Source organism: Esox lucius, chromosome 2, assembly GCF_011004845.1.
Source record: "Esox lucius isolate fEsoLuc1 chromosome 2, fEsoLuc1.pri, whole genome shotgun sequence".
Classification (NCBI taxonomy): Eukaryota; Metazoa; Chordata; class Actinopteri; order Esociformes; family Esocidae; genus Esox; species Esox lucius.
Window position 1 is genome coordinate 13,044,850 of NC_047570.1, and position 14,232 is coordinate 13,059,081.

At 42.7% G+C, this 14,232-nt stretch overlaps 1 protein-coding gene across 2 annotated transcripts in view; it reads right to left on the minus strand.

Moving 5' to 3' along the window:
* The window catches only part of igdcc3 (immunoglobulin superfamily, DCC subclass, member 3), an 85,491-nt gene that overhangs the window by 66,669 nt on the left and 4,590 nt on the right, over positions 1-14,232 (minus strand). For both annotated transcript variants that reach the window (XM_029124143.2, XM_029124145.2), the window contains exon 2: positions 6,013-6,318. In XM_029124143.2, coding sequence (XP_028979976.2) covers positions 6,013-6,318 — 306 coding nt within the window. The remainder of the gene's footprint in view (positions 1-6,012; positions 6,319-14,232) is intronic.

The following is a 14,232-nucleotide window of genomic DNA, read 5'->3' on the forward strand; positions in this document are numbered from 1 at the left end:
AAAGCTTAAACTCCTTCCAATTAATGCATAAGAAAGGGGACAAAAGCCTGTCATTTCTATTGATCCTAAAAGCTATTTTGTAACCAGGGGCTTTTATGACCAGTTGCCTAGTGACGGCCTTGCAGGGCAAGAAAGACAGACCAGTCAGTAAACGGTTGGCCTGGCCAGTCCACTGTACTGGGCAACGTAATTCATTCAAAGGATGAGAAGCTTTCCAGAGCTCAAGCTAATGAGGAACTCCATGAGAGCCATGAGGTAGAGAGGGTGAGGCAGAGAAGCAAAGCCATCAAAGAGATAACATTTAGAAAAATAAGTGTTTCCTGGACAGCGTGCCGATTGAGCAGACCAACGGGGAGCCCACGCTGCCCCAGCTCCCGGCAGAGACCCCACACACACAGAGCAGACACGCAAAAAAGACATTTATGGAGGACGGGCTGGAGGACTGGGCGGGAGGGGGATTTTATCCAAAGAGGCCTATAAAGAGGCTTTCACTAATCACCCAACCATTTGCATGGCAGCAGTGCCTGCCTGCCTGTCACCGGGCCTGCCTGCCTGTCACCGGGCCTGCCTGCCTGTCACCGGGCCTGCCTGCCTGTCACCGGGCCTGCCTGCCTGTCACCGGGCCTGCCTGCTTGCCACCGGGCCTGCCTGCCTGTCACCGGGCCTGCCTGCCTGTCACCGGGCCTGCCTGCCTGTCACCGGGCCTGCCTGCCTGTCACCGGGCCTGCCTGCTTGCCACCGGGCCTGCCTGCCACCGGGCCTGCCTGCCTGCCACCGGGCCTGCCTGCTTGCCACCGGGCCTGCCTGCCACCGGGCCTGCCTGCCTGCCACCGGGCCTGCCTGCCTGCCACCGGGCCTGCCGGGGTGCAGGGAAGGAGGCTGTAACAGCGGCACAAATTAGCCTGTTGGTACAAATTGAGCATGAGCCCTGAAGCAGACAAACACATGAGACAAAAAAAAAGAAATAGCCTTTGATCTTCAGTAGTCTTGAGCAACAGATCTACGCCATCACTCTTTAAAGGAGAAGCAAAAAAGGGCTCTGTTCCCTTCCAGTCCCAAATGTACTTCTCTACTGGTGGGCTCTAAAAGGATAAAAGGAGAGCTGAATGGATGGAGCTTCTCTACTCTGTTTAAACGCCCCTTCTGGAGTTTGTCTATTAGCACTTTCCCTACGAGAGGCCTGCATTACCCAGCACTCCCTGCCATTTGGTGTTCCTTCATAGCCACTTAACTTTCACACATATTCTTTTTACCTTCAGATTACCTTCAAGTACTTAGACAAGCCATCAGAAAATGAACACATTTGTTGCCATCAGTTGGCTGTATTTCAGAAGTGGATCATTGGTCAAACAGTTTCTCCTTCAATGATTGCTTTCAGAATAGAAACGGACGATATTCACACAATAAAGGACGCCCTTTTCTCTTAACATTCCCATTGGGAAAACAATTTAAAGCGATTTCAAAAATATTCAAAGATTAGAGCCCTGTGTTAATCGGAACCAATACAATATATCAATGGGGATTAAACAGAACCTAATGAAAATAAAGGAGAAAAAGTTGGCTTCTTACAGTAAGTGTTCTCCTTTGTGGGATAGAAAACTATTGATGCTTGATTAGATAATAATGTAGACAAACTCGCCAGTCACAAAATCAAAACCCTCAAGGAAAATCCAAAATGTTCTGCAATTTTACTGTTTTTTTCATCTTTCCTCTATTAGGAAATACAGTATTTATTAATTTATTCTAAAACGACATTGTTAGTTGATTTTCACAATGTTTGGGTGTTTTTATAGTATAAGACGTTTCTGCCTTGTGTTTAGTATGAGTCATAAATAATAATGTTGCACGTCTTTGGGTACAAACCATGGTCAATCATGGAATAATTTAGATGGCATTTCCAAATTCCCTTTGGGGTAGCACCATAGAAGGGCTAGTCAATTCCTGCAAATTTATTACATGTTGACTATTTATATACATTATATGAACAATAGATGTTTATTTGAAACATTTTTAACTCAAAATAATAACAAAACATACAAAAGGGTTTAAAATATGGGTTTAAAGTGTTGGGGTGTGTCATTTCAAAGAAGAAAATATTATAAATCTGACGTTCAATTGAATCTTTTTCATTAATTTCTCTTCTTACAGAATGTTTTTTTGTGTCAATATCGAGTTCATCATCTTACTCAACTGCACAACTATTACATTTATCCTAACTGTATTTTTGACCTTCCATCAGTTTTGATGGCCGTTACAAAAAGTGCAGCCTAGAAACTCAAGTACAGGCATTAAAATGTAAGTGAAACATGTGATCATAGTATCACTCCACCTATGATCATTCCATCCACAGTTCCCCTCTGGGTTGGTGAGAGGAGTACACACTGACAGGCCATAACAGCGAGCCCACAGCTCATCCAATATCTGGTTCCAACTCTGAGAGAAGGAAGCTGTGAGAGTTGACTCGCCTCCGTCACCTCTCTCCTGTTCCTGGACGAAAGCGGAGTTGTCTTCATATCTCATTTACTCCTCCTCAGTAGGGGTGAGCCGGGCTTGATGCCTACTGCTCTAGATCCAGCAGTGAATCACTTAAGCCCATCACAGCCTCTTTCTAAAGAAGAAAAGAACAAAGGCGACTACAGGATGGTCTAAAAATAAAACAAGGACTAGGCCTTCTGAAGATTGAAATATGGATTTTGCTTTATGTGATAACAACAGCCAGTGTGGACTGTTTGTGACTCAGATCAAACTCCATCTCCAGCGGGTCATCAATGCTGTCACAGGACCGTTGATTCGGGTTTCCAAGCCCCTCCGTGTGACAGTCCACCCAGATACTTTTACAGACGCCAGGTTAAAGATAAGACAGGATTATGCTTTAACCACTATTTTCCCAAGGAAACAAAAAGGTCCAAGCACACCACAATGGGCAACATGAGACTTAAAACCATTCCTGAGGTGCCCATTGGACCGTTCACTAGATGTCCTTGTTCATCGGGATGGCTTCCTCCTCTGCGGCAGACTGCTCGGTTAACAAAGACACCATTCATTAAGGGGGAGGCTGTGCCCTGAGCACCTTTATGTCACTCTACACATACATCCCCTGAGCCCAAAATCCTCACGTCAACCCCCCCAACAATCAAACACACACACACACGCACAGACATATAGGTTTTGGAGGCCAGGATAGACCAGACCTGATTCGTCAGACCAGAGAAGGGGCCATATTTACTCTCGTATGCTAGGCTATATAGGCATGCAGGTTTTCCCCAGCAGAAGCAAATAAATACCACATGCTTCATTAAAACAGGGCCCACACTCAACACCCCCTTCCTGAGAGGTCAAAGACCATGGGGTCAGAATGTGACCTCCATGCCATCATTAATCCTTAAGCTTTAATCAATGAGTCACGAGGCAAAGGTCATCCACTGAAGTGACCCTGAAGAATCAAAAGGGAGAGAAGAACACCCTATTATCTTTTTAGGAGCAGCCGGTGGCCGAAGAAATCTCCACCCCCCGTGGCAATGAGCTTGAACTTGAGACAGAGAAAAACAAAGAACCTGTCAACAATACAATTCTCAGAGTTTTGTGAAGCACATTCAGCGAGAACAGGACTGACCAGGCATGGATCTACTCATGAGTAGATGTATTGTGGCATTCATTCATTGTATCGCTGGATATGAAACAGTCCTTGTAATCACACCTGTAGACCTAATAACGGTAAACCTACTCAGCAATGAAAAATCACATTTAGACGTGTTCTCTTTTCAAAGACTTTATCTATACACAAAATCAGCAGGGTCAAACTCACACTTAATGCAATTAAATGAAACTGTATTGCTACAGAATTTTAACTAATCAGATCGGTAAAAATAACATTGAAAATCAAAACATGTCTATTGCATTCTACACTAATATACAACACTGTTGAAATAAATTATTCCATATTTCTACCTGCTAAAGGCACACTCTTCATGAGCGGAGCAATCAGTCACCTTATTAACCGGTATAGATTTTCAATCCCTCTGGTTTTCCATTCTCCACCCTCAGAACATTAATTCTCAAATAATAATTCAATGAATAGCCATTTCCAGGATTTTGCCTCATGTAAAAGCAGAGGTGCTAAAACGGTAACTATGGGCTGACCTTTGAAAGAAAGGCTCCCTGAGGAGGTTTTAAAAGGTTTCTTGTGTCTGGCGGCGCCAATGTGCGAGGATGTTTTCTTTCCCTGCGGTCTGCGAGATGCGAGGGCCTCCCCAGACCACTCAGCCACCTTGGTCCCAGCGAGAGGTGAGGCGGCGTGGACACAACAGCCCAGCAGAGAGCTGTCTACACACAGAGCAGGAATCTCAGCCCTCTGCCAGCCTTTGTCTGTTTGTGTGTAACTCAACACAGGCCAAATGAGCGTTCAGAAATACTTAACTTTACAGTATAACAAAAGGCTCTGCCTGCTTCCACATCTCCACATGACCTCTGGAGGGAGTGTCTGTCGGGGCATTTGATATACTGTTTGGTTGGCAAGGGCCTGTGTGGATGTATGCGTGTTTGTGTGCATACACAACATATTTTTTATATTGCCCATTCACTTCACCTATTGTTTTTTAGTATAAGGTTGCTGATAAAGGAAGCTTTTTTCTCCACACACATGGGTTTGCCTATTGTTCTCAATCGCTGTACAGCAAAAGAGCACTGGAACACCATAATTAACTATATAAGTACAGAGTTCCATACATAGATTATTCTGACTGTAAGGCCACTGACTGTAAGACAAGCATTGAGACCTCATTAATTACTGCACCTATGCTACTTTAGACACAATCAGTTCTCTTATAGCTCATGTCACTGACAAATTACAATGAGCCATGTCCTGAGCTTCTTTGGAACCAAAGAAAAGAAAGAGGCAAAAAATGAAAGCAACAAATGACTCGCAGCACAAATTCACATTGAGCATAACAAAACCATGTAGGCCGTACTTTCCCTGGCCTGTATTTATTCAACTGACCATGGCCTCCTTGTTCCTCCTCCATTTCAAATGCTGTCTTGACACTTCAATATCCGTCTGTTTAGAGCGTTATCCGTACATGCTGTGTGCAGTCAACGTAGCTACACTATCAGAATGTGGAGGGACTGGATGGGGCATTGTTCAGCAGACTGCTGTGTTATGTCTCTCTCCAAACACCAGCAACGTCTGGTCCTGTAGGGGGGCTTATAGGACGTGGGGATGGCGAACGCCAGGGAGAGATAAAGAACAGGAGGGAAAAAATAGAAATGTTGAGAAAAAGAAACTAAATGAGAGAGAAGCTGCCCTGAGTGACTCTCGACCAAAGAGTCTGATTATAAGAATGTTATCACTATGTCACGGTTCCCCGCTTAGCACTTGATGTGGAACTCCAGTGAATTCCAGTAAGAGCTTTGAGGCTAGAGCAGACCGCAGAACATGTAGCTTGGTGCCGGCAACCAGCTAGAGTGCAATGCGTTGAGCTTATTGCAATGTGTACGCCCAGCATGAAGGCTGGCAAAAAGTAAAATCCAGAGAAAGGCGCAGATTAAGTCTGAATTATTACTAGGGGCATGCAACATTACACAAAGGGAAGGGAAAATCCAATATGCTAATGTACCTGAGGAAAAAAGACTCCTTTGTCAAACCATCCATCTCCTTGGCTGCCTAAGTCCCCCATATTTGGCTCATCCAAAAATAATTTGGCTCCAATATTAAATCTTGGTAAATGGAGCGGCATGCTGTTTTTTCTCACTGTGAAGGTACTTGTTATACGGCAAGGGCTGGTTACATAAGAAATGAAGACACGGGTTGACAAGCCCAATGTCAGAGTTCACCACCTCACGACAACGATGGCAAAAAACAACGCAATCTGAACCAACATTGTATTCACTGTGTCCTCCTTTCTAACAATCCATAAACAACTCTATTCCCCAACGTCGGTAAGGACGCTTTGAAATAAAACGCTAATACCACGGCAAAAACAAGCCTTGTAGAAAGGTGATTACAGGGACACTTACTGGCAGCCTGCACCCTGGCCTTGCGGCTCACCACCAGACCAAAGGAATTCTGGGCCATGCACTCATAGTCTCCCTCGTCGGTGGAGCTGTTGGACTTGGTCTTCTGGAAGCGTCTGATCAGCAGAGAACCATTGTAGAACATGGTGTAGTATTGGTTGTCCGCCAGGGGAATTCCGTTCCTCCTCCACTGCGTGGTGATTGGTGGGATTCCGTCCACCTGACAGTGGAGCATGAGGGGCTGCTCCTGCACCGCAATGATGTCACTGGGCTCCAGGGTGAAGGAGAGCTCGGCTCCAGATGTCACACCTGCACGAACGACACAAAAACACACACGTTACACCTACAGAAACAAACACAAATGCCCACATTACTCACGAGTGAGCAAACAACTAGACAGAAAATACACACAGTGCTAATGAGCAAACAACCCTGGGTTAGAGCAATGTCTCCTGAGCATTCTTTAACATTCAACCGCATGCAGAGAAAAGAAACTATCCACACACACCAGAGAATTGACAGCCATGTGAATGTCGAGGCGGAAGCCTGGTCAATCTTTTCAATAAACGTAGCTACCATTGCTACTATCGATGCAATAAACTTAGACTTCCATCCAATGAGACACTCAGGCACTGACGGATTACTTCAAGCCCCACTATAAGCCACTTCACTGCCTGGCTATGCTGCTGACAATCCGCATCGCCATTTTTCTTGAGATAAAGACGCATCCAATAACACCTCGTTCTGCCTTTGTTAGAAACGGTACTTGTTGCCTTCTACAAGTTCAGTCATCGGTGCCAAGGGCTGGGAGACAGCGATGTACGTGACTGTCACCCAGAAAGTCCCTGTGACCTGCCAGAGATTCAATGAAATTCTGACTATGTGTCTCGCCTGTGCCCCAAAGGCTGCTAGCACAGAAAGGTAAGTAAAGACACCGACACAGCTCACCAACTCAACGGCATCACCTTGAATAGCTTCAAAACAAAGACTCTCATTATCAATAGAAAAATGCAACAAGCAATGTTCGGGAATGTCCGCCTTTCAGGGACACGCGCGTTGCCTTTTGAAGTTGGAGAGTAAAAGAGAGTGAACATCATGTCCAAGGTCCCGAGAGGCTGTTGGTTTTTCATCATTCTATCTGCTGCTCTCTTTAATTTTCGTGCTCTCGCAGCAACATAACTGGAGAGCTTTCCTCTTCCCCTGACCTGGTGACATTTGACTTCTGGAGAGAAGAGAGGTAGAGAGACAGCGGAAGATCACACATCAAAGCATTTGATTGAAGACACTCCTCTAGATATTCGTCAAGCCTAGTATCAGTGAAGTTCAGTGTGTGTGTGTGTGTGTGTGTGTGTGTGTGTGTGTGTGTGTGTGTGTGTGTATATGTGTGTGTGTGTTCAGGCAGTGTAGAGCAGGGCAGTGTAAATAAAATCACTCTATTGGTGATCCACCTTCGTCAGTCTCATCAGTTCATCTAAAGCAGGGTTTGATTTGGCTATGTTATTACGATGAAATTCCTAAGCCTCGATCACATCTGCAGCATCAATGTGCTCTGAAACACTGGAGGTTCATTTATCTCTGGAGGAACGCTGCGCTTGCCTTGCAGCATGCATTGCAGCATGCATTGCATATGTGTGTTCTGTGTGTTGAATTGATCAAATGTATGCTTCAATTTTGAAGCAGCAAAGCGTCAAATATGAACTTCTGTAGCAAAAAGACCATTTGACGATGCATGCATAAACATTTATGGATTGATGCTCTATTTGTGAACGAGGCGCCAACAGAGCAAAAGTCCAGTTACGTTTGCGTTGCAGTACTCAGCTCCTGTGCATTTGGAGTTCTGCTTGAGTTTAATCATTTCAACTTGTGCGTTGCTTTTCGTTGCTTGGCACAACCAAAACTTTATGAAAGGCAAGGACTACAGTTTACAATTGAGCTAGTGAAATACATTTCATTATGTGCTCAATATTTCAAGTAATAACTCAAAAAAGTACTATCAAAAGCCATAGAGGGGGTGGCAGAAGGGTGGCAAGTTGAAATGCAAGGGTGGCATATCATTCCATTGTTGGTTATGTCCACTTTATTTATACAAATCCAGCACAGTGTAAAGTCTGGCTAATAAATATCATACAAATATCATACTCGACTTTGATGTTTATGTATTCAAAGTTTGGTACGAGTCTTTCGAGCGTGCAGAATCTCTATGAGTGTTGGGAGTTCCCTACGTATTATATATGCAACCCACAAATTGAGGGAAAATATGCAGTATTTTACTTGGACAAATTGTTTATATTATTCTGCCAAGTGCAGAAGCATAAATCCACTTTGTTTATTCTGTGTTCTGTAGTTATGGAAATGGCCCATCCACTTGTACCCCATCTGAAAGAAAAGTCTGTGCTCATTGTGCCAGCGTCAACGGTTGGAGGTGACACTGCTTCAAACCGGTCAGGATGTTTGTAGTTAGTAATGTCAGATCCTAATAGTTATAGTTATGGAACTGATATACAACTCACTGCCGTTATGTGGTGTTAATTTGCATAGGGCACCTTTAAAACATTTTGGCAGCACATCCCCGTTTTGGCAGCACATCCCCAATGGCAGAAGAGGCCACTGAGTTGACAGTTGGACAGTTTATTAAAGCGCTAGTCAAACGCCTACTACTAGAATGAACATGAACTTGCCTCTTCATTTCTATCAGTATCTAAAATTAAATCTGTTCCTTATATCCACATGTAACAATCCTATTATCAATTCTGTGGCTGACGCTTCACATTTGAAACAGTAATGATTCAATGCATTCAAATTTGGGAGCTAAATTGTTGGCCATAACCTTACCTATATTGTTGGATAATAATCACTGTTGAAAAAGTAATCAACTCATTTATGCCTAATAGAACATGACAGGCAGCAAAGGGTAGGCTATCTCTTTTTAAACTATTTATTAGTCTAGTTATGGATTTATTGAAATGGCCTTAGCCTTTCTGCTGTCAATACCTCAACCAATTGCCTATAGTGGGCTATAGTTACAGGCCAGCCCTAGCAAACTGGAAATGTTTGTGCTGGTGCTGAAATGTAGAGACAGGAGACAAGGGTGCTCATCAATCAGGAGAATGCTGATTGATGAGCAACCAGTATACCCGTCATTTATTTACATCGCAATGACAGGTATACTGTTTGTGTGTTGAATGAACATCTATCAGTCTATCCCTATTTCTCATATTACAGCTGTTATTTTTGGAAAATGTCTAAGATTAAAATGCCTATTGTTGCAAATCACCATTTCTTAAAAAAGAAAACCCCTCTGAGAAGGATCAGGCCTAGCATATAAACAAACCAAAACTACCATGATGCTCATCCTACAACTGTACAAATAGGGTTATTACCCCAAAGTCATCTAATGCAGTCTTTCAATTTAAGTCTCTTGCAGCTCGTTTATATTTTCCGTTTATTTCATGTTTCCACCAATGATAAGTTTTCTGCGTCTCTAATCTGAGCGCCAGTGGCCACGAAATAAAACATGGCCTCGAGGCAGGAAAAGGCAGCGCTGGTATGTAGCTATTTTCTTGACTAGAACGAGACATTCTCCCCTCTACCTTGCGTTAGTGAACACAGAAATGCTTTTCTACCCTGACGCACATATTTCTCTACTTCAGTTACTACTGAGTTACTGTTAAGCCGACTCTGTCAATTAACAGTTTAGCTTGCAGATGACTCCGGAGTGAGATCTTTAGTGGTGCGGTTCGTAAAGGGGAGAGAACAACAGATAAAGGACATAAACAGGCTGACCTGATTTTGTGTGATTAAAGTGGTGCTTAGCAGACTCTGCTGCACCTCTGTGCTCTCAGTATCAAGTTTCAGCCGCTGAAGGACTTAAGCATTAACAGTCACTGCCTCGGGCCCAGGAATCTGGCTAAAACCAGGGGGAGGGGTTATGGGCGGGAGCGGGCAGCGCAGGGGTCAGTACAGGGCACCTCCGGCGTTATCCCTCAAAAACATTCCAGCCAGCAGTGCTCCCCATTAGGTGCAGACAAGGAATGCATTGACACGCTCATCCCCTGAAGATCTCGTAACAAACGCAGAGGAGGAGAAATATGTCTCTCCCGCCACCTGCTATCTCTCCAACCTCGCCCTATTCCTACGTATTTTCTCCGCGAGGTATATCCGCAACAGCACCAAAGAGAAGTCAGCGCTACCGGGTGGGGGTGGTGAAACATTTAACCCCTCGGCGGCCGCGCTGCACCGTGCCGCTTCCCCGGGTTCGCAGTGCTGACGCCCGCATGTGCGGAGCACTACAGCAGGGCCTGCGTGCCCTCACGGAGCTCCCTGCTCCACTGCCGGAACAAAGCGTGTTCCACACACACAGGAAGCAAGCGCAGTCAGCACAGCTCACACTACAAACTATTAACAGCACACAATGAGCCTGGGGGTACACAGGCAATCAGTCACGCTTCATGTTATGAGCAAAACAATGATTGAAAGAAGAAGGAAAAAAACACACCTATGATACACTTAATGCTTCTGGACACAAGTGAGGCATTAGAACATACCAGTAGTGTTCTATTAAACCTTTACGTAGGAGACAAAGGGGTTCTGTTTCTGACCTCTGATTATGGAAGGGCTTTTCATGCCCAGTTTTAAAAGTCTCACAGGCATTCATCAATTATAAAGAAACTGAAAGCAAGATAAGAGTTCAATGCAAGTACTGTGTGTTGCACTATCTAAACATCTATAAACTGAATCGGTTATTATCCTGTGAAGAAATTTCAAGAAAAGCCTTAAATGACCTTATTTATGGACTGCTCAGAGATGAGGAGACATTCATTAAGGCCATTATGCAATTTACATCAGCAATGAATTACAGTATGGTCCCCTAAATCTGAAGTTCATTAGAGCCCATCAATTCAGTTTTGTAAGCTGAGAGCCTATGTTGTTAAGACATTAATGCATGTGTTATATACTTCTATTCTCAAATTAGATATGAGCAAATGCTTTGATTTATGGTAAAAATAATGAATGAATAAAACATGGAAATGGTATCTTCAAAATAGTTTGGAACACTGAATAACATAATCATATTTATGTTACAAGTCTTGCCAACAAATAGTAAGATTTATATATCTTTATTTATTTTCACTTCTGTAAGCACAAGAAATATTGCCTTATGTCATCATTCTCCTAGAAAAACCCACATATCTTTATGAGGTTTTCATATACCTCATGAGGAGAATAATGGACATGCAAATTAGGTTATTATATCGTTCTATCTTTGGGTAGCGATACAGGAAACATCACAATGTGAACATAACATAACCATGACTATGCATTCCTGTGTTCTATTTCGAAATGCTGTCTTCATTTCATACAATCTGCTATGGAAACCTTTGAATGTAGTCCTTTCCATAGAAATGTATTGTGTTTACCTTTGCAATCATTGTTTATGTTTGGCATACATTTAGTGAGGTGAAAAATCTGAGCGTCGGTATCATTCTGTTACCATGGAATTGCCCATTAGGCACAATATGGCCTGTCAAGATGAACAGCATGATTGGTTAAGTGGGGGAATTCATTGGTTTTAAATGTATAAAGCATGGAGCGAGTGCAAAGTGCTGGAGGTTTTCAAATGATAGCAGTACTGATTGACTCATCAAGGTCATCAGATTTACGTAGAGGTCTGTGGAATCTCACAAAGCCCTGATGATTGCCTCCAAGACATTAACAATTGATGTACACATGGAACATTCATGAATGGTTCTAACTCTGTCTTTGCGATAAACATGTAGGAAACAAAAGCGAAGAGCAGGGACATTAACAGATGGTCAGAAGTGCGGGAGAGATGGGAGAAATAGGAGAGAAACACAGAAACACAGATGGACAGTGCATTGCCAGCACATCAGCAATGGCGACCAGCTAGCTAAGCTATTGATTAGGCTTTTGGATGAGGAGGGGGAAGGGAGGCTGCCTTGGTGGCTGGCTGCCCATGGGCAGGCTGGAGCTGTGCTGTGTGGATGGGAGTAGAGAGACCCGCACAGCGGTAGATGCCAGCGGTCAGAACAGAACCATGCTGTCAGATTCTTGCTTGTCCAGTTCTTTAGTAATCATTTAGATGTGACCTCATATACTGACAGGAGAGATTCAGAGAAGAGGTGAGATTGTGAAAGAGAGGAAGGGAGGGAGGCTGAGACTGCCAGGCTGAGAGTACTGGCTAAGTGTAGCTTGGTATCTGGCTTAATGCTACATTTGAGTAAAGCCCACCGTGACTCTGTACTGATGCACTGCCACCACCTCAAAGGCAAAGTCAGAAAACAATAAACATGCAACAATTTCAGTGGAAACTCAGTGAGACACATACTTCTCCAGTGTGACAGTGAAATGCGTAGGTTTGGTTTGTGGAGAGATCTTTAACCATCCTACATGCCACTGTCACCCCTATCCTGTCGTTGAAAGCATGGGCAGATGCAAACTCACTTACACATACATACGCTCACAAATGGTACTGGATTGTATAGCCAGCAAGTTTATTCATATAGCACAATACATACATAGAAGCAAATCAATGTGCTTTACAAAGAAATATACAAATATAAAAATACAATTGAATAAAAACAAATACTAGAATAAAAACATCAAATAGGCAATTCAATATGCTTTACATAGAATAAGAAAATAGAAATAGAATAAAAACAAAATAAAAAGATAACTTGTAGATTCCTTAGTAGATTCCATGAGGAAGCTATAAAAGCTGTAAGGCTTACAGTGTGGTTAAGTTTAAGTGCTCTGTCATAGGCGCGTGAAAAGAGAAGTGTTTTTAACCTGGATTTAAAAATGTATAAGTTTGGGGCACGTTTAAGATCTTCTGGTAGTTTATTCCAGTTGTATGCAGCATAACTGCTTAACGCAGCTTCACCATGTTTAGTTTGGACTCTGGGCTCTACTAGCTGACCAGAGTTCATGGATCTAAGAGCCCTGCTTGTTTTATAATCAAACATATCAGAAATGTATTCAGGGGTCTAAACAATTCAGTGATTTACAGACTAAAAGCACCACTTTAAAAACGTTTTAAAAAGCCAGTGCAAAGATTTAAGAACCCAAGGGTAGAACCCTAAACGGGAGGGGATAGGATATATATTTCAAAAAACACTTTTACATTTGTTCACAGATTGCAGTCAAATTAAGTGTCATGCTTTTGAATCATTTTGTAAACCAAAAAACCTGTATTAGGATCTATACGTATCTCTAAGTATGGTCACAAACTGAGAGAGAATATATGAAATGCATCAATTCACATTCTGTCGCAAACTCATAAAAGGTTTGGTTAAATCAATCACAAACCTGTACAATGTAGAGTCTCAGTTTGAACAGACACCCCTGCTGCAAAAAATATGTGAACCATCTGATTGGTTTTGTCTGGTTGATCTGAGAAATTAATTGAGCCAAAGACATAATTAAAGAAAAATGTTGAGAGTTAATAATTGGCTTTGAAACACAGATTTGTTAGAGATATTCCAATAGCTGATTACGTTGTTTTCTAAACCACTTATTTTAATGTCACCTAAACCACCACAATGGAAGGTTTCTTCAGACTGAAATAAATTATCAGATGTGCAGCAGTTTATTTATTTTTCAGTCATCAAGCAAAACTTAATGCTCCCAAGTTTCCTTCCTCTCAAAAACTGCTCCTAGGTCATTTGACGATTTTCACACAAGACACTTCCATTTTAGCAGGCACTGCTATATTGTTGCTCAACCAGACACACACATTCACTGATCTGGTTCATTTCATTGCTGTGCAATCAAGATTCAGATCTTAATTAAAGATAATATATACAAAACAAGTGTCTTTATGACTTATAATATCAACACCATAATCTTTCTGCATGCCCTAACTAAACTGCTCTGACAGATACACACTATAGAAGCACATACTCTCTCTGAAAGCAGCCCCCACTGTAGGGAAACGTAGCACACCTCAACACCTCCGATAGCTTCTTTCTATTTTTCAAAAGCACTTTGCTGTAAAGGGAGATTAATACATCATCTTTATTTCTAGGGTATAATTAGTTTGTTTACCTATCCACAGGCATTTACTCATGTTAATTATTAATCGACAACCTTCCATTTGAACTTCATAATGTACACACTCACACACACAAGCAGGTGCGCACACACACACTCACACACTCATTCCACCTTGAATTCTTAAAACAATAAGCTGATTTACTGTAATCA